Genomic DNA, 18,500 nt, shown 5'->3' on the forward strand with positions numbered 1-18,500 from the left:
ATCAGAATAGATGTATATGGAGTAAGCAAGTCACCGTGGCATTAGCAGCCTACAACAATTGTGGAAATCTTTCCAGCAAGACTGCAAACCTGTCCAACTGGATTAAAAATGTCAATATGAAATGACTATGGCATATGAACTCAAGAAAAAATATGGAGAAGGGTTAAAACAAAGATGACAGGAGATGGTGTAAAGGTGAGTGAAACAAGTAAGAGAAAGCAGCAGCCAGTTGGCCTCTGCATTACCATTATCAGGGTTGGTAAACATCCTACTTGCACTGGAGACTGTCTTCCCAATGTCAGCCAGGGACCGAAGGTTGGATTTCTTGGTTTGATGCCGGTGCTTCCGGAGCAAAGTATAGGTCACCTTATCCTTAAGTTCAGGTTTCAATAGGCCTGTCTCAATCTGATGGTCAACAATCATCTCTGATACAAAAACAAAGCAAAACAAAAGCAAAAAACAAAACTCAGTCACAAGACCACAAAGTTATTTTTTTACTCTAACTTTATGGATGTCACCCTCAAATTTAATATCAAGATATTGTTTTCTAAATTTCTAATTTCCCATTTTATGTAAAAGATAAAGACACAGGGTACACAGATATGGGCATTGATGAGAGAGATACAAATATTGCAGTATTCATTTTATGTTTTTTCAGGCCCAGTTATGGTGTATTCACATAAGTCAGATTATCCTGTAACATAATAAGTCAGTAATTTATATTTTTCAATTAAAAGGGTACTAGTCAAAAAGTTCATGCACTCATAGCAAATGTATATCAGAAATATAAATGATATTTAAAAACTTGAAAAGAGTATAGAAAATTAAAAGTAATGAGATTTTTGATTTTTAAAATCTATTTTCCCAAATTCTTCTGTAATGTTATATGTACTTAATAATAGAATACAGTCAAGGGAAACTATTTAATATCAGGTCATCTGAACACCAGTTAATCCAATGAAAGAAAGATTAAACTACAAAATTATGTTGTAGTCTTTTCTAAGAAAGGAGGCTTATTCTTATTGTTCAGATCCAACTAAAGACTTTCCAATATATTTCCATTGGGCATTTTAAAGTATAAGCTGACTGAAATTTTTAACGAAACTTTAATATCTTAGTCTTACTACCAAAAAAAAAAGTAAAGTTTCTATTACTCTTTTTTTATTATGATTTTAACCGGAAAGATGATTGTGTTTCATAGAAATTGCTCATAGGTCACTCTGCTGGAAGGTAAGTTCTTATGCCAATAGAAAATAAGAAACCCTCTTTCTCACAAGTCAGCATGTCAGCAGTATAGCATAAATGAAGCCTGGTACATTCTACTCTACATCTACATGACAGGCCAACATTTATCTCCAGCCAGAATGGGGCTGAGGATAAAACATTACAGAATCTGTGCAAGATATGCATTGGTAGGAGTCTGTCTCAATGTATGCAAGTAGACCTTTTGTCCTCTGCACAGAATGAGAGTAATGGATCCCATGGCTCCCTTTCTGGTACATGGATGCATCTAGCACACATTGATGTTTTCCACTTGGGCAAACTTTAGTATATAAATGTAAAGAAACGAACAATAACTATTCTTTTCCAAAAGCCGGCAAGAAAATTGATGGGTACTGGTAGGATAACAGCATCTCCCAAGGATTCCCACTTCTTTGTAAAGAGAAGTTACAGATGTTCAAGGGGTCTTGCTTGGGCATGACTGAATTTCTCAAAAGTCCATCTTCTAAACACTCACAGAATTGGCCTCACAGCCTATAGCTAGAAACTGGCAATTTACACAATGTACTGTCAACTATTTGGAAGCCAAGCAGAGGCTGAATCCAGGATTTTCCATCACATGGCTCACAGAGGTGCCATAACTGTCACATAACATGGGACCACTTGGTAGGGAGTCTGGGCAAGGCAGGAAGTTTCTCCCATAGAAATGTTTTGGTTTAGAGTGGTTTTTAGCTCTGAGTATTTTAAACTACACAAACCCCACTCAGCAAAACTATCAGAATTGATCCTGTAATTACAATTAAACCTCTCTTCCACAGTAAATAATTAGGTGCCTACAAAACACAACCCCCCCACTTTTCCTTTAAGTCCTTTTAAAGTGGAAAGTCCATTTTACAGAAGAATCAGAAAAACAAACAAACAGTCCCACCATGTCTGCTATGAGTGTTATCAAACTCCTACTCTAATTTCAGGGTTGTAGACTAAAGTGTTTCTTATCTACCCTTCCTGGCAGGGCCTCCCTCTATTCTCGCCCTCCCTTGAAATCTCAAACCAATCTTTACGTATGCACAGCCAATCCTCTGTTACTAATGCCTGGAAATCACCAGTTAGAACAGGTTAAAACATCTGTGTGGCTTTATGCCCTTCATTAAGTTTCCATGAAAACGGCCAACATTATAGGGATCTCTTTAAGCATAAACTACAAAATCATTCAAAGGAAAGTGGGGGCAGTAACACTTCACAGCTACACTGAAATTAAGCCTTCAGTGTTCAAAATCCCAGACGCTACCAATTGGGAGAGAATGTGCCAACACTAGATGATAGCAGAGCTGAAAGGAACTTCATGGAGCATCAAGTTCAACCTCTTGCTATGCAGATGAGAACACAGGGCCACAGACTGACTTGCCCACAGACATGGACTGATTAGAGGCAAAACTCCCACATAAAACCAGGTTTTCTGACTCTAAGTTTAGATCTTTCCCCATGTCACACAATATTTTTCTTTATTTAAAAACTAAGCTCTACAGAAAAAAATAATTGATAGACGCAGAGCTTTTGCAAACCACGAGAATGATGGCCATGTGACAGAAGAATGGACAAAGACCACAAATATTCTTAAAAGAAATACAAAGGGCCAAAAATACATAAATAAATATTCAACTTCAAAATTAACTAAGATAATATATGTTTATCATTGAATCAACCCCCATGATGTGAAAGGTATTCAATGGGCAATTCCATTTCTGATGACAATGTTGCAGTATTGACTAGGAATTACAAAAGCTCTGTAATATGTTCTGGGTTATTTAAAAATGAACATGCATTAGTTCTGTGACTAGAAAAAAAGTTATTGCCATTTTGAAAATGTAAAAGCTATAAAAAGTAAGAAACAATAGGACCAATACATCTGCCAACATGCACAGCTCAGGAATGCCTTTAAATATAAAAACGAGACTCCAAAAATAGAGCTACATTTTCCCAATTCACTTCCCATCATGGTAAAATACCTGAAATGGCTTATAATTTTTTTAACTTAAAAGGGGAGGAAAATTCCCATAGACTCGGCTTCATATGTGAATGACACTCTTTAAATGTAGAATTACAATGAGGATACTAATAATAAAGCTATTAAAATAATCTGTGAAAATGATGTTTTATCCTTTATAATACTTTAAAGATAAATTTTTCTATTAACATTCAGAAGGGGTTCTTCGTGAAAAAATCCAGTAGAGGTCCTGAGAAGAATCAAAAATAGGCTGAATCTTTTATGTAAGTGTGAGAAGTAACACCTGCTTAAACAGTCGTGCAGGGCCCTCACATGGTGTGGCGCTGTCTTTGAGCCTGCAGGGTGAGATGCCTCTCAGAGGCAGGCTGGTGAGGGGTAGCAGGTGGACTGCAAAGGAAGATGAAAAGCAGCTATTGTTTGTTTGATATAATCATGCTTGCTATTATTTCTTTTTCTTCTCATTTGTTGATACAAAATTGGGGTGTTGGGGGAGATGCATCTTAAGATTTAGCTGTGTATAATTCTCAACTCAGAAGTATCAGCATGATTTGGGACAAAACAACTCCACCTCACCCACTGCTACAAAAGGATTCTTTTAAAAACCAAATAATGACTATAACTTCTCAAGTTACTGTGCCATCGTCTGTCATTTAGATGAAATAAGGGCTCCATTTCCCTTCATGTTTTATCCTCTGTAGGGTTTTGATTATTTCAGAGGATTAAGATTTTTTTAGCTAGTGACACTCTTTCAAACATGCTCTTCTCCCCACTTCTGGAAATCTGGCCCTTTTCCTCCTCTTTGTTTTACTTGTGGCGTGTTATTTGCCCCTGAACTGTTTTTCTGTATTATCAGCTCCAGAATGACAGCACTGGCTCTCTGAATGCTTGCCCCAGGAACTGCAGAGCAAACATGATGATACCTCAAAGTGACCTAGTAGTGTCAAATTTTAACATGTAATGACAATTTTTAAAGTAAATGCATGGAGGTTAGAGAAAAAGTTCACAGCTGATAATAAAAAGTAATGAAAAATTGAAGGGAAACCACAAAATGCCTGGCTAACCTCTCTTACATGTAGTAAGTACCAAAACCTTCTCTCTTTGGCCATTGGCTAAAGACATTCCAGTATAATCTGGTACGCTCTCTTCTACAACATGAAAAGGGTCAGATAGTTGCTGAGGACCAGAAGCTCCTTAAGATGGCTCTTCCTGGTGATGAAGATCCCAAAGACAGTTTTACAGAAACATCCAAGTGTGTAATTCAACTTTTAACTTTTATCACCCTTGCTGATCAGTTCCAAGCACAGCAGAGCTGCTGTTCAACTGTTTCCAGCTCTGCCTACCACACCATTTGGAATCTTGTCTCCTGTTCATGAAGTCACTGAGTGTCTCTCTATCTGACTCACTTCTCTACACTCTGCTAAGTGACATGCAGAAATATCTGGATAAACTATTTATACTGGGATAGACATGTAAGTAGACAGCAAATACATCTGATGATCTTATTTAATGCTCATAACAACCCTGAAAGGTCCATCTTCATCTTCTTTTTATAGATGAGGGAATGAAGACTCCAAAAGAGTTCAGTAACTGGCCTTGCCCATGGTCATACATGCTAATAGGGCTAGACTAATTAAAACCCCCCAACATTAAATCCAGCATTCCTTCTTCAACATCACTCTGTATCTCATGGGAATTAATAGATGACATCTTCCCATAGAGTAAGTATATTTTAATAGTGGACAAACCCTGAGCACAGTGGCATGAATCCCTAAGTGGGGAAACTTTAGGCAGTAATGATCATCTATGGTAAAAAAATTGTTGTTTTTTTTAATAAGGGAATCTTCCTGGTGACCCTTATTCTCCTCCTAGACTGCCTATACTCTGCCAAGTCATAATTTTCTTCTCCAGTTTGCCCTACATTTATGCACATTTGATTTACTTTCAACTTGTGTAATTTTTGACATCTTTGCTCCAGGTTAGTTCTTAAGGTCTGAGAATGCAGAAATCATAATTTTCACTCAAAAACTGGATTGATTTTTGCCAATCATTATACTTTTCTGGATAACAATCTCTCTTGCAGCTTTTAATAAATGAAAAAAGACAATGGGACAGATGGCCCAGAAAATCATTCCTTCTGTTTGCTTCTGTCTTTGTAGATGGGTTCTGATCTCCCTGGGTACCATAATCCAAGATCTCTTCTCATATATCAGATTTCCATTTTCAGCTTCACCTGCCTTGTTTAATATGAAAAATGCTATATAAAACTGTCTCCGCCATTATTTTATAACTACATAGGCAGATTTGTACCTATGTTGACATGTACCTTGTCTCATTTACAAAGTGGTAGATTTGCAAACCCTGATTTCAAGGCCTAGAACAGTGTCTGGCACACTGTAGAAGCTCATGTACTACTGCTGAATAAATGTATAAAATAATTATTTCTGTCCATCCAGCATCTTTACCTAAGTCCTCTCCCTTCTCCACTTGTATTTGTAGTAAAGGCAGGGGTGGGGGTTTCACCATGTTGACCAGGCTGGTCTCGAACTCCTGACCTCAAATGATCCATCCACCTCGGCCTCCAAAAGTGCTGGGATTACAGGCATGAGCTACCACGTCCAGCGATACTTTTCCTTTTTAGTTATTTTTCATTTTATATGCACAGATTTACATTCACTTTCATTATTAGCATAAGATTAATATTATAAATGGAGTCTATTCATCCATCCTTGGTTATATTGGACTGGAAGTCCAGACACTAGATTTCTAGAATTCTTTGATCTTAGACTTGCACTGAGTTTCTCTGGACCTCAGTTTCATCATCTGTAAAGTAGGACTTAAATCATCTGTAAGAAGAGAAATAGTCTAGTTCCTGGGTTAGGGCTGATAGTAGGCAGAAGTCAAGCCCCTTTAGCTGCATGTGAAGAAAGGCTGGGTGGGACAGGGATCCAGCAAGACATTACAGGTAAGTGATTGAGTCAGGTCACATTGGTGCCAAGCATCATTTGTATCACCACCATCAAAGCCACTGAACCTCATGGTGCAGGGCAGCTTTGGCTTCCTTTGTAGCTAGTACTTTGTGCATTGAATGCTAACTCATCATGCTGAACACCTTGGGCACACACCACTGCATTCCAAACTGGAGCCACTGTTTCCATTTTCTATCAGTGGCTTGGCCTCAACTGCCATATTATCCTTCAGATCTAGGTGTGCCAAAGATCATGTTTTTTCTTAAAAAGAAGTACAAGGGCTCCACTTCTTATTCCTAGGAAATTCCATAACCAGGTGAGCACTGGACCTGTAGCGATGGCTGCACTTTTCCAAGGGATCTGCAGTGTGCCTACCCTGGGATTATGGGGAAGAAGATGTGGATCAAAGACCTGCAGAAGGTGCCCAGTGTAACATTCTTATCTAATTTTAGACTTACTGCAAACTTTCTTTGCATATCTGTAGACAAAAGGCTTATCTACGACATCCATTTCTTTATATTATAGATAACATGAATGCTGCAGCATTTGTGTTGGAAGAATAGATTAGCTGTCAAGTGAGGCATATGTCTGGCTGATGTATATATACTTGGTTCTTTTTCAGAGAGCTTGTTAGTTAGATTTGCAAAGAAGCCCCACACTTTTCATGCATCTGAAGTACATAAGGTACAAGTGGCAGGCACCTGTAATCCCAGCTACTCGGAAGGCTAAAGCAGGAGAATCGCTTAAACCCAGGAGGCAGTGGTTGCAGTGAGCTGAGATTGCACCACTACACTCCAGCCTGGGCAACAGAGTGAGACTCTGTCTCAAAAATAATAATAATAATAATAATATAAAATAAAAAAGCATAGGGAAAGGATTGAGAAGCAAAGCTAGGAGGAAATATTCCACAATGCCAACTGACCAGAGGAAGATGTTATGGAAGATAGTTTACTATTTTCTTAATATTTGTGTATTTTTCAGATTTTCTTGCAATAAATCATACTAATGTTATAATACAAAAAGAGAGAATAAATGTTATAAAACACTTAACTCTGCTTACACTACTAGTCATCTGCCTTGATGGAGATGTGTGGATAGGTAAAGCCGAAAAAAATAATATAAACTTTAAACAGCATACTTACCCACCAACTGTGGGAGAGAAGAAGCCTCCCGATCCAGCATGATGGAGCCTTTCTCCATACATGTCCTCAGCTCAAATAAACTATGAAGGGACAATGTGGCCACATGGGGCTTGCTCCATCTTTCCCCACCCTGTTCCACTTTTTCTTCAAACTTGATCCACCTAGGAAGATGACATTAGGGAAGAGCAATTAAAAGTGTTCTAACTTCCTCTAGAAATAGCAGTCTCAACCCCTCCATCTTCACCCCTTCCAGCACTTCCAAAATGTCTCCTTTTGTGGAGTATTAATAGCTTATTAGATCATTAATTACATAATCTTCATAAATACACCCAAAGAGAAGCACTAGACTGCTCCTTCCCCTGAAGTTAGAGAGGAAAAAAAAGCAAAGCAAGAGAAGCCAAAGTATCCTTGGTTTTATATCTGCCCATATGTAACCATGAGATCCTTAAGACCAATTATTTAACTAAATTTTTAATAAGGTAGAAAAATATGCATTTCAAAATCCTCCATGTGGGTACAGCCTACAGTGCATAAAAATAGCCACCACTGTGAGGATTCTGTTGTGATTTCATGAGGTAAGTTTAAATAAGGTGAAATATCAGTGATGAACCAATATTTATCTCAGACATAAAAAATATGATGTGTGAAGTGGCAAGATGAATGTAAAATTTCATTTTATTGATGCTTAAGGAAGACCGGCATGTTTTGTTGTGTCTTCCTTTAATATACATATCTCAGCTGATGCATATTCTCCTCTTATTGTGATTTTAAAAGCTTTACCCTTCAAGTCTGGTTCCATGTGTGTTTAAACATACACAAGCTCGGTGAACAACAGATTATTCTGATAATATGAGATCTCCTATTAACCTTAGCGATGGAACAACCCTCTTTTCTAGCTTCTGCTTTCTAAGACTCCTAGACATTTTGATAACTTAGCAATATATAGCAATAAAAAACCTTAATGGAAATGAGAGCAAAACACATTTGACAGACTTTATATCCCACATATTACACAAACAGACACTTCCTACACTGTTAAAGGAAAATGAGAAAGCATCATCGTTTTGCTATTCATCATGATACTAACAAAAAGGCTTCTTTCACTTTAAACCTTCTGAGAGATATCGAAAGAGATAAAGATGGAATAAAAATTGTTTTTCTACATTCTTCACCCAAAGGTTTAATGATTGAAAAATGTTTTCCTAGAGAAAACTAAACGCTCACCTAACTCACTAAAGATGAGAACAAAGGGCAGAGATCAGAGAAAGCTCTACATAGGGTATTATTTATAGACCTCTTACTACCCCCAGAGGAGGGGAAAAAAAACACATTAGTAGACCAGGAGTGAAAATAGATCAAGCAATCAGCCCACAATGTCAAAGAAAATTTAGAATTTTAATCAAGCCCAGCACCCATATGTTTCAGAAGTATTTTAGCCGTATCTAAAGACTTTCCCCCCATGTGCCTCTCAGGAAGGCTCTCACAGCCAGGCAACTTCCATGTTAGTGATAACCTTGTATCAACCTTACCCACAATTCTAAGACCCTCCTTCTTCTCCCTGTATCCTCCCCAAAAATGCAGGAAGGGAGGTTTTTTACTGTTTACCTCATGGTTAAAAAGTCAGCGATAGCACCAAAGAAGTTCTGAAACTTCAGAACTGGACTTGGTTTATTTCTACAAAAGTAGCTGTGACACATTCCAAAACAGAATGAAAGACTTCTAGTGTGTGTGTGTGTGTTTGTGTGTGTGTGTGTGTGTGTGTGTGTGTGTGTGTGTGTGATTAAATGAGTATTTCTTCACTTTGGTTCAAGTTAGACCACAGAAATAAAAGGAACTGGGAGAAAAAAATGACAATTTTATATCACACTCAAAGAATTCTATGGGTTTAACCAAAACTGTAAAAGGTAATAAGGTGATTAGTTATTTTGAGACTAATCTATTTTTGATGGAGAATGTTACATTGGTTAACTTCAGGTATATTATCTTTTCATGCTTGCTCATAGAATTGCTAAGCATGTTTGTTGGTAATCGGCATATGAATCATACGTATATATGATGTTATAATTTATTGCTTAAGATAAGACTCTAGAAAAAGGAAGATATCATCATATATGAAAGCAAGTCAGTTATCTAGAATTATGTCATCTATAAATAGTAAAATGACTCCTTGATTACTCTTGAATTCCTAAGAGTATGCTTATTTTCTGAGGGATAGAACATTTGGTCATAGAATTTAAGCCCAAGATGAATGACACAGGGCAGCTAGAAGCCCTGTAAAGGGGAGTGTTTTACTAGGCCTTTACCTCCCTCTTATCTTTCTTAAATGAGCCCCCACTTCTATCAGCTGCCAACAGCCTGTACTGCCAATTCTATTCCTTAAAAAAAAACTAAGCCTCACTTATATACAGTAGTTCTTTTCTGCCATCATCCTCTCTATGGTCTGAATGTCTATGTCCCCATAAAATTCATATATTGAAATCCTAACCCCCAACGGAATGGTATAAGGAGATGGGCCCTTTGGGAGGTGATTAGATGGATTAATGTCTTTATAAAAGAGTCTCCAGACAGCTATCTAGCCCCTTCCACCATGTAAAGACACAATGATATGGTGCCATGTGTGAGAAAGCAGGCTCTCACCAGACACTGAACCTGACAATGTCTTGATCTTGGACCTCTCAGCCTCCAGAACTATAAGAACTAAATTTCTGTTGTCTGTAAGCTACCCAGTCTATGGTATTTTGTTATAGCAACCTGAATAGGCTCAGACAATCCTCAACTGTCCAAATAATATAAGTTTAATAAGATTTTATTTAAGAAGAAAAAGAAGCAAAACCATTGCAGTTCTTTGTGGTGCATCTTTTATTTATTCTTCTCCATAGTTTATATTGTAGACAACCTGGTTAGACTTAAATATGACTTTGAATACATTTAAAAAGTGCATTTGCAAAACATAAATCCAAACTAGGGTGGATTTATGAAATAGTATTACTCACCCTTCTGGATTACACCAGCTCTTTAGGTCAAGATTTAACCATAAAAGAATGGAAATATAAATTCTCAAAACTAGCCAGTTCCTTAAAATCTATATAAGAGATAAATATTATCTCATAGCTCAGTTTAGCATTTATTTTAAGTTCAGTAAATATTGAATATTTTGATGATGTCATATTACAGCACAGCTTACAGCATAAGGAGAACTCTGGAAAAATGCCTATTAAATTTGTTTAAAATGTATTGTTCTAATTGTTTAAGGAACTGATTATACTTCCAACAAATGCATTTGGACATAAACTACTGGCTTTCCCATTTAAATAGATCATTTTCAGGTAGTTTCATTCCAGAAATGGCACATGCTTTGTCTAGCCTCCTCGCATATCAAGGACAAATTTGGATTTAGAGAAAAAAAAAACAAAAACTGTTCAAATCAGAGCCCATTAAAGAAAAGGCTAAGGCAAAAGTACCAAAGTTCACCCTATTCAAGTGCCAATGAATCTGCAAAGGTGCTTTAGAACCATGTAATTACGTTTAAAAAAAAAAACAGACTTTTTACTGTAGAGTATACTAAAAGCCACTATCTCCCCTTCATAATAACTATGAATAACTACATATCTGCAATAAGTTTCCCACTTTCTTTTTGCTTCAGTACTTGACATGTTACAGAAAAATTTGTTTCAGAAGCAGGCTTTTTAAATACCTGCAATTACAAAACTGTTTTAACCTTGGAGGAGGGGTTTATTAGGTGAAGTTTATTCCAAGGTCTTAGAAGAATAATGATAAAATACTTTACAGTTTAAGACATTTTCAGTGACTGCCAAACAAACAACATTTCATTCGTTTGTTGAAGGAAAAAAATGACCCACTGGGAATCACTGAATTTTGCAACTTTCCAATCATATGATTAAATATAATTAAGAAAAAAACAAGACCTCTAACTTAATAACATACCAGTTGTACGGTAGAAAACAGACATGACCTTTACACTAAATAAATTCCAACTGTGTACAACTATTGAAATGATGATAAATTTCTTGCTAACAAGTGCCTTATCACCCTAAAAGAAGCCAACGCTAGTGTGTACCTGGGAAAAATGAGGTTTTTAAGGAGAATTCTTAAAATTCTAGATCCACTATTAAAGTTATCGTACACAACTACATGGACATAACTACATATGATTACATAGATGATTAAATTCCTTGAGTCTTTTTCTTACAGAAAAACTAACTTGGCCTGAAATAGAATTTCCCAAAGTCATTCAGTAGAGAAAAGACAGAGAAGTCAGTGTAGACTGGGAGACAGCAGTCTTTGCCCAAATCCACAGTATAAGTGCACATGTTGGTGCTTAATGGCCATGCCCTTAAATCAGATACTTCAGAGGTGGGTCAGGTAAATCAGCCAAGCAGAAACTCAAGTGGGTGTACATCTGTGGTGTCCACTTGGAAGTAAAACATCAATACCCCTTTCCTTTGTTGGCTTGTGTTTGTTGAAACTTGTGATGGCTTTCCTTTATACCCAAGTTTGGAAGCACAGTTTGAATTACGCTGGGGGAGTTATCTTCAACAAACATTCATATAACAGTGGTTACGTCCAGCACTGTCCATCTGAAAATTCACTGAAGAGAAACTGACAGCTAATAATCATTTTTGCAAAGATATCCCTACTCAAATGAATAAAGAATTTGGGCAGGGGAAAAACACATCCCTTTCTCCTGACTTTGGGCCATCATCAAACTTGGATCATGAATTATTCTTTTACCAGTTTGCTTTATGAACCCATTAGCTGACACCTAGTCACCTAGACATTCTTAGTGGAAGCACAGGCTTCTTCACCAATTCCAAATGATTTTTCAGGTCTGGTAAGTCTACCCTTTTTACCGTATTCAACTTGTGCTCTATTTTGGAAGAACCACCGAAAATTCAAAGTTCTAACTTTTAGGAAAGGGAAGAATAGGTGAAGGATGTAAAAGGGATGGTGATAGAGTTGAGAGTTACTTTAAACTTCATATAAATAAATACTTAATCTTGTTCATAGTATAACCACTGTGCTTTCCATGACTTAAAAGGGGACATCTCCCCCTATTATTGAAACAATTCTCATTTTTTTCAGGCACAGGGCCAACCTGAAATTCCTGAAGTAGTACTACAGCCATAATAATGCTGATGCATTACTACGCTGATCCTACAAGAATATCCTACACTGAACTTCAGATCTACTCTCCCTACAGATTTCCTCATCTCAATAATGTGTAGGAAATCATTAGCCATCTCAATAATATGTAAGAAATCATTAGCCAACTGAAAAGTATAGGTCTTAAAAGAGAAAGAAGGATGATACTGAGTTCTGTGGGCTGTAGATTTATAATAGAGCCTACATGGAGCTGGAGAAGTCCAGAGGGTTAGCTCTCTATGGAACAAAATACGCTATCAATTGCGGCTTTCACAGAAAATCAAAATATTATCAATTTCTAAGTTGGCCAGAAAAAGATTCATGTCACATCTTCATATATAAAATGGAATCCTTCTAAGCATTAAATTTTTATTAGTCTGGTAGGTCTGAGGGCTTTTAATGGGGGGAAAAAAACTATCATATCTGGAAACTAGACATCACAAATGGAAGTCAAAAAATTACCATAAAAACATTCTGAAAGCAGGTTATGTCCCAGGTAGTAAAGGTTACTGAAAAGCTGAATATTTCCAGAAGCATATTCACTCCACGCCTCTCCAAAGAATGTAGGTGGAGTAGCAAACCAAGAATCAAGGTTCTATTTCTCTATTCATTGATCCTACTAACCAGTCTTTGTTGAGCATCACCTGTATGCCAGGTAGTTTCAGGCACTAGGAATATAGTGGCAAAACAACTGAAAATTTCTGCCCTCACAGAGCTTTAATTCTATTGGGAAGAGACAATAACAAGATATATGGTATGCTAAATGATGACAGGTGCTAAGGACAAAAATAATGAAAGATGAGGGATAGGAAGTATTGGGGGAAGGTTTCAATTATAGATAGGACAACCACTAAGCAAGTAATATTTGAATAAAGACCTTAAGGAGATGAGGACATGAGCCATGCAGATAACTGTGGTGGTTCAGGGAAGACAGAACATTTCAGACAGAGGGAACAACAGGTCCAAAGTTCCTGACAGATTAGCACGACTGGCCAGTGAGGCTCAAGCAGAGTGAAGCAGAAGAAATGAAAAGGAAGACAAGGTCAAAGAGATCATGGCAGATAGTTCATAAAGGAAGTAAGAGCAGGTGCAAAGACATCAACTAATTAGGAGCCATCTGCAGCAATCTCAGTGAGAAATGATGGGATGAACTAGAGTTGTGGCAGTACTGAATGTGAGATGTAGTGAGATCTCTGAATATGTGAATATCTTTAAGGGTAAAATAGAGTTTGCCAATTGGTCAGATATTGGGTGTAAAGAAAGACAGGAATCAAGGAAGACTCCAATGTTTCTGGCTCAAGAACTAAAAGAATGGAATTTTCTATTGAGATGAGGAAATCTGCAGGAAGAGTAGATCTGAAGTTCAGTTTTAGACATGTCAATTTGGAGAATCCTATTAGCCCTCCGATTAGTTGATTCCAGTTAAATAAGGAATTAAATCTGTGCTTTTATAAATGCAGATATCATCAATATATTAAGGAAATAGTTTGAAACTTTAAACATAGGTCCTCTTCTAAGCTTTATCAATGGCATGCTGGGTACCTTGGGTCTTTCATTCCATAGCTGTTTATCAGTCAGAAAGAGAAGAATTATACAGAACCCTGATTTGGTCAATTAATATTTCTAAGAAAGTATTATATTCAGAACAGTTGTGTCGGAGGCAGTCAGTTCTCAACCAATCACACATTAAACAAATGTTTATTAAGAGCCTATTATGAATCAGACACTGCCAGGAACTAGAAATATGACAGCGAACAGACATGGTAGTCTCTGTCTGCAGATAAATTAATGTAACGAGGGAGACCATATGAAAACAATAATGTCACATACATAATGAATTAATCGACAGCAATTATGGTAAGCCCTATAAAAAGAAGTTATACAGCGTGGACTTGACACACAATACACTCCCAACACTCTTCCTCTCCAGCAGTAGGGTGTCTTGGGGACAGACTACATCAGCAAAATGGCACACGTGCTCCCAAGGAAATAACGTCTCTAAGGATGGTAAAGTATTCAAAACCATCTTAATCTTTAAAAATCTTAAAATCCTATGCTCCTATCATTCGATGTTGAATTACCTATACAATGAACTATAATCTCTCTACCTTTCTGGGACCAGGGATTGTGTAAAATAAGGTATGGTCTGCATTTGACTGAAATGAAAAACAGAAAACTACACCTGAATTACACTCTATGATAACAACTCACAAAGAACTTCAAGATGAAAATAAGAAAGTCAAAGTAGTCTTAGGTGAGTATAGCAGTATATACACAGGAATGAAATTTTAGAGCTATGAAATATATATAATGTTAGGGAGGAGGCAACCCAATACGACCTTCATCTGATAAAAAAGAAATTCAAGCTCAGAAAGACTACATGACTTGCTCAAAGTGAAACAGCTAGTGAGCAGCAAAGCCAAGACTAGACCAAAATCTCCCAACACTTCAGGCTGCACCAGGACAATTCTCACACTGTATTTTTCTATCAGAAAGAAGGAAAAAGAATGAAACAGATTCACTAGTAAAAAGTTTTTGCTTTGGAAGCCTTCTTTTGGAGGATGTTTTAGGAACTAAAATTGTACTTTACAGAGGATGTTTTTCTATACAGGTTATTGGTTCTGAGAGAGGGGAACAAGAAACAGTTGCTATATCCTGGGAGGAAGCCCCGAAAGAGCAAAGAATGAAAAGCTTCAAGAGAAAGCATTACAGATGAGGAGTGGAAATGTGTTATTAAAGCTTTTTTAATTAGAAGAAGAAAATATTAAGTAGCTATCAAACAGAAGAGTTAAACAATCACACCCACTGTAGATATCTATTAGAAAGAGAATTACCCAGTAAATTGAAAATAAAGTATTTAAAAATTAGGTCTCTTTCCTTAATACTACCGTGGGGGCAAGGAGTAAAGCTGAATTACTTTTTTTCTGAGCATTGTTTAAGTTATGAAAGATAAGAAATTCTCCATCAGTTCTAAACGTTTTTAAAGCAGTTGTTTCTGCAAGACTAAGCTACCTAGAAACTCTTGGTGAGGAATAAAAACTTCTCCCCCATTATCAAATAAATTAATTTATGAAGCTTCTCCAGTATTAAAAATCCCAAAGGGCTAAAGACATTCAATATTACTTAAAATTGTGGAAATAAAAATAAATCCATAAGCCTATAAAGCATAAGCCTAAGTAACTAAACTACAAAAAATCCAATTAACTTCATAAAGACTTGATTACAAGTGGTATGATGTAAGAAATTTTAAAATATGCCTCAGAAAATAAAAAATCTTCCTCTAACTCTTAAAAGAATCTTCATCCATAAAGGGAAGGGCTATTGGCTTATTGCTCCTTTATAGCTCATCTGCTCTAATTGATTAAAGTGATTTTTTAAAATATTTTCTTTCTGACTCTAGAATTTCTTTCTAACTCTATCTAGAAAAAGTAGCAGCCATAAATCCTTTTTCCATCTATAACCACAGAAGAAGACTTTCATCTATCTTTGCTTTGTTTTTCTTAAACTCAAAGCTGGGATAATGATTTGGTTTCCCTTATTCTCATATTGTAAGATATTATATTAAACTTACTTCAAACCTTTTAATAAGATACAGAGATCTATGTAAGATCCTCATTTGCTCACTGCTATATTCACGGTACCTAAAACAGTGCCTGACATAAACTATTCATTCAAATAACACTGGTTGAGTTGAATTGATTTGAATTAAATTATAGACTATAAGAGGTTAATCTTAACATTATCTTGTTTGTGAAAGTGAAATACATTGGAATCAGCACATAATGATAACAATGAGAGACAAACAACTGCATTATAATCAGTCTTTGTAGTACATAATTGCCTTATGTCACAGAAAATTCGCCTGGAGAATATCTCTGAATCTGTATGTAAAAGAAAAGCTCCATTATGAGATTATGAAACCCCAGGTATTTGTGTAATGCTTAACAATTTACAAAGCATTTTCATACATATACATATACACATGTATGTATATAAATATGTGACATTATAAATACACTGTATACTATATTTACATATAATATATGTTTTATATACCATACATATATAATATGTAATAGGCATTATTATCCACTCTTTATTGATAATGAGATCAAAGTTCTAGGAAACCGAGTGTCTTGTCACTAAGAGGCAACAGAGTCAAAGTAAACTCGGGCCTCTAAACTCCAAACTCAGATGAACCTTCTACTTTCAGCTGGATATTTAAAAGATTGCAGTTTTATACTTGAAATACAGTAGCCCCCTTATTCACAGGGAATACATTCCAAGACCCCCAGTGAATGCCTGAAGGCATGGATGGTACTAAACCCTATGTATACTATGTTTTTTTTCCTGTATATAAAACCTAATAAAGTTTAATTTGTAAATTAGGCACAGTAAGGGACTAACAACAATAATTAATAGTAAAATAGAATAAATATAACAATATACTGTAATAACAGTTATATAAGTGTGGCGACTCTCTCAAAATATCTTACTGTACTGTACAGTGAGTAACTGAAACCATGAAAAGCTAAACTGTGGATAACCTTGGGGGGACTACCATAACAGCAACTTTCTTCATTGTTTTAATAATCTCTTTTTTATTTCATTTAATTTTTTGAGGCAGGTTTTCAATCTGTCACCCAGACTGAAGTGCAGTAACATGATCAGAGATCAGTGCAGCCTCGACCTCACAGGCTCAAGTGAGCCTCCTACCTCAGCCTCCTCAGTAGCTAGGACCACAGGCATGCACCACCACGCCCAGCTGATTTTTATTTTTGGTAGAGATGGGGTCCCATTATGTTGCCCAGGCTGGTCTTGAACCCCTAGGCTCAGGCAATCCACCTGCCTCCGCCTCCTAAAATTCTGTGACTACAGGCACAAGCCACTGCACCTGGCCAAAACCTCCCTCTTGACAGGGAATGAGTAATAAGTCACACAAAATCTCACAACAGATCTTGGCACGTGGACACTGTGGAAACATATCTCTTGGCTGTCATTTTGGGTACCTGAGTTTATTATCTCTCTAAAATATTTTACTATTAAATAGTATATAAATGGAGCTTTATTTCTAATTCCTTACAAAAGCCAAAATTATAGCAACATGGATCAATGAAACAATGCCCCAGTAGTGAAATAAGAGGTGCCCTGCATTCATGTCAACAAAAAAGAAAAGAAGAAATAGAATTATTTATTCCTTATCCCAGCCAACATCATGCCCATTGGCCATTCAAAGTGCTAAGGCTAAAGAACGGCACTCCAGGATCAAGCATCTTGCCCTGCCCTTGTTTCCTTGGGTCAGTACTACACACAGTCAGCCATGCCTCACCTGGCTGTTTCCTTCCACTCCATCTCCTGCCCGTCCACGGCCAGCAGCTCATCCAGTTCCGTGAAGAGCTGAGGGGGAGCTGGGCTGTCATCCTCCTCTCCCAAGATGAATCGGATGCGTTCTGCAGCAGGAGAGACTGCAGAAGTGAAAATACTGTGGTTAAACATTGGCTGGACAACCCCGAGGAAAGTGGAGCTCTGGGCTCTTCCTCTCTCCCCAAGGTTACTGGGCTTCCCTTCCACATTTTCAGTGGACATCTTTCTTGCTAAGCCTCCCAAATCCCCAATCTAAAGCCAAAAAGAAATCAAAGCCCTTCTCTATTCTTTTGGTGCTGAACTGTATCTTGGTTCTCCACCACTCTCCAGAAGGACAGCACTCCAATTCTGTGGGATGTGTCACAAAGAACCATTAGCCCTCAGATGAGCTGAGGTCTAACCACTCACTTCCCCTCCTTCTCCACCTATGACTCATCCAAAATTATAAGACAAAGGTCAGCTTGAACCAGTCACTTTTTCATACAGCAGTGGGAGGGGCAACAAAGCACCCCAATCCTGAGATCCCCCAAGTTCCCGCCTCCCACCCACCCTCCCTCTGTCCAATGCCTAAAGCTCATGTCCTCGCAGGCTTCACCCTGCCAATAACTGGCTAACTGCAAAGTTGATGAAGGAATATTT

At 37.2% G+C, this 18,500-nt stretch overlaps 1 protein-coding gene across 6 annotated transcripts in view; it reads right to left on the reverse strand.

Moving 5' to 3' along the window:
- The window catches only part of SLC4A4 (solute carrier family 4 member 4), a 491,407-nt gene that overhangs the window by 211,904 nt on the left and 261,003 nt on the right, over positions 1 to 18,500 (reverse strand). For all 6 annotated transcript variants that reach the window (XM_055297381.2, XM_055297379.2, XM_055297378.2 and 3 more), the window contains 3 exons: positions 17,827 to 17,962; positions 7,335 to 7,495; positions 246 to 425 (listed from right to left, as the gene is read on the reverse strand). In XM_055297381.2, the coding sequence (XP_055153356.1) occupies positions 246 to 425; positions 7,335 to 7,495; positions 17,827 to 17,962 (477 nt within the window). The remainder of the gene's footprint in view (positions 1 to 245; positions 426 to 7,334; positions 7,496 to 17,826; positions 17,963 to 18,500) is intronic.

Source organism: Symphalangus syndactylus, chromosome 10 (genome assembly GCF_028878055.3).
Source record: "Symphalangus syndactylus isolate Jambi chromosome 10, NHGRI_mSymSyn1-v2.1_pri, whole genome shotgun sequence".
In the NCBI taxonomy this organism is placed as follows: domain Eukaryota; kingdom Metazoa; phylum Chordata; class Mammalia; order Primates; family Hylobatidae; genus Symphalangus; species Symphalangus syndactylus.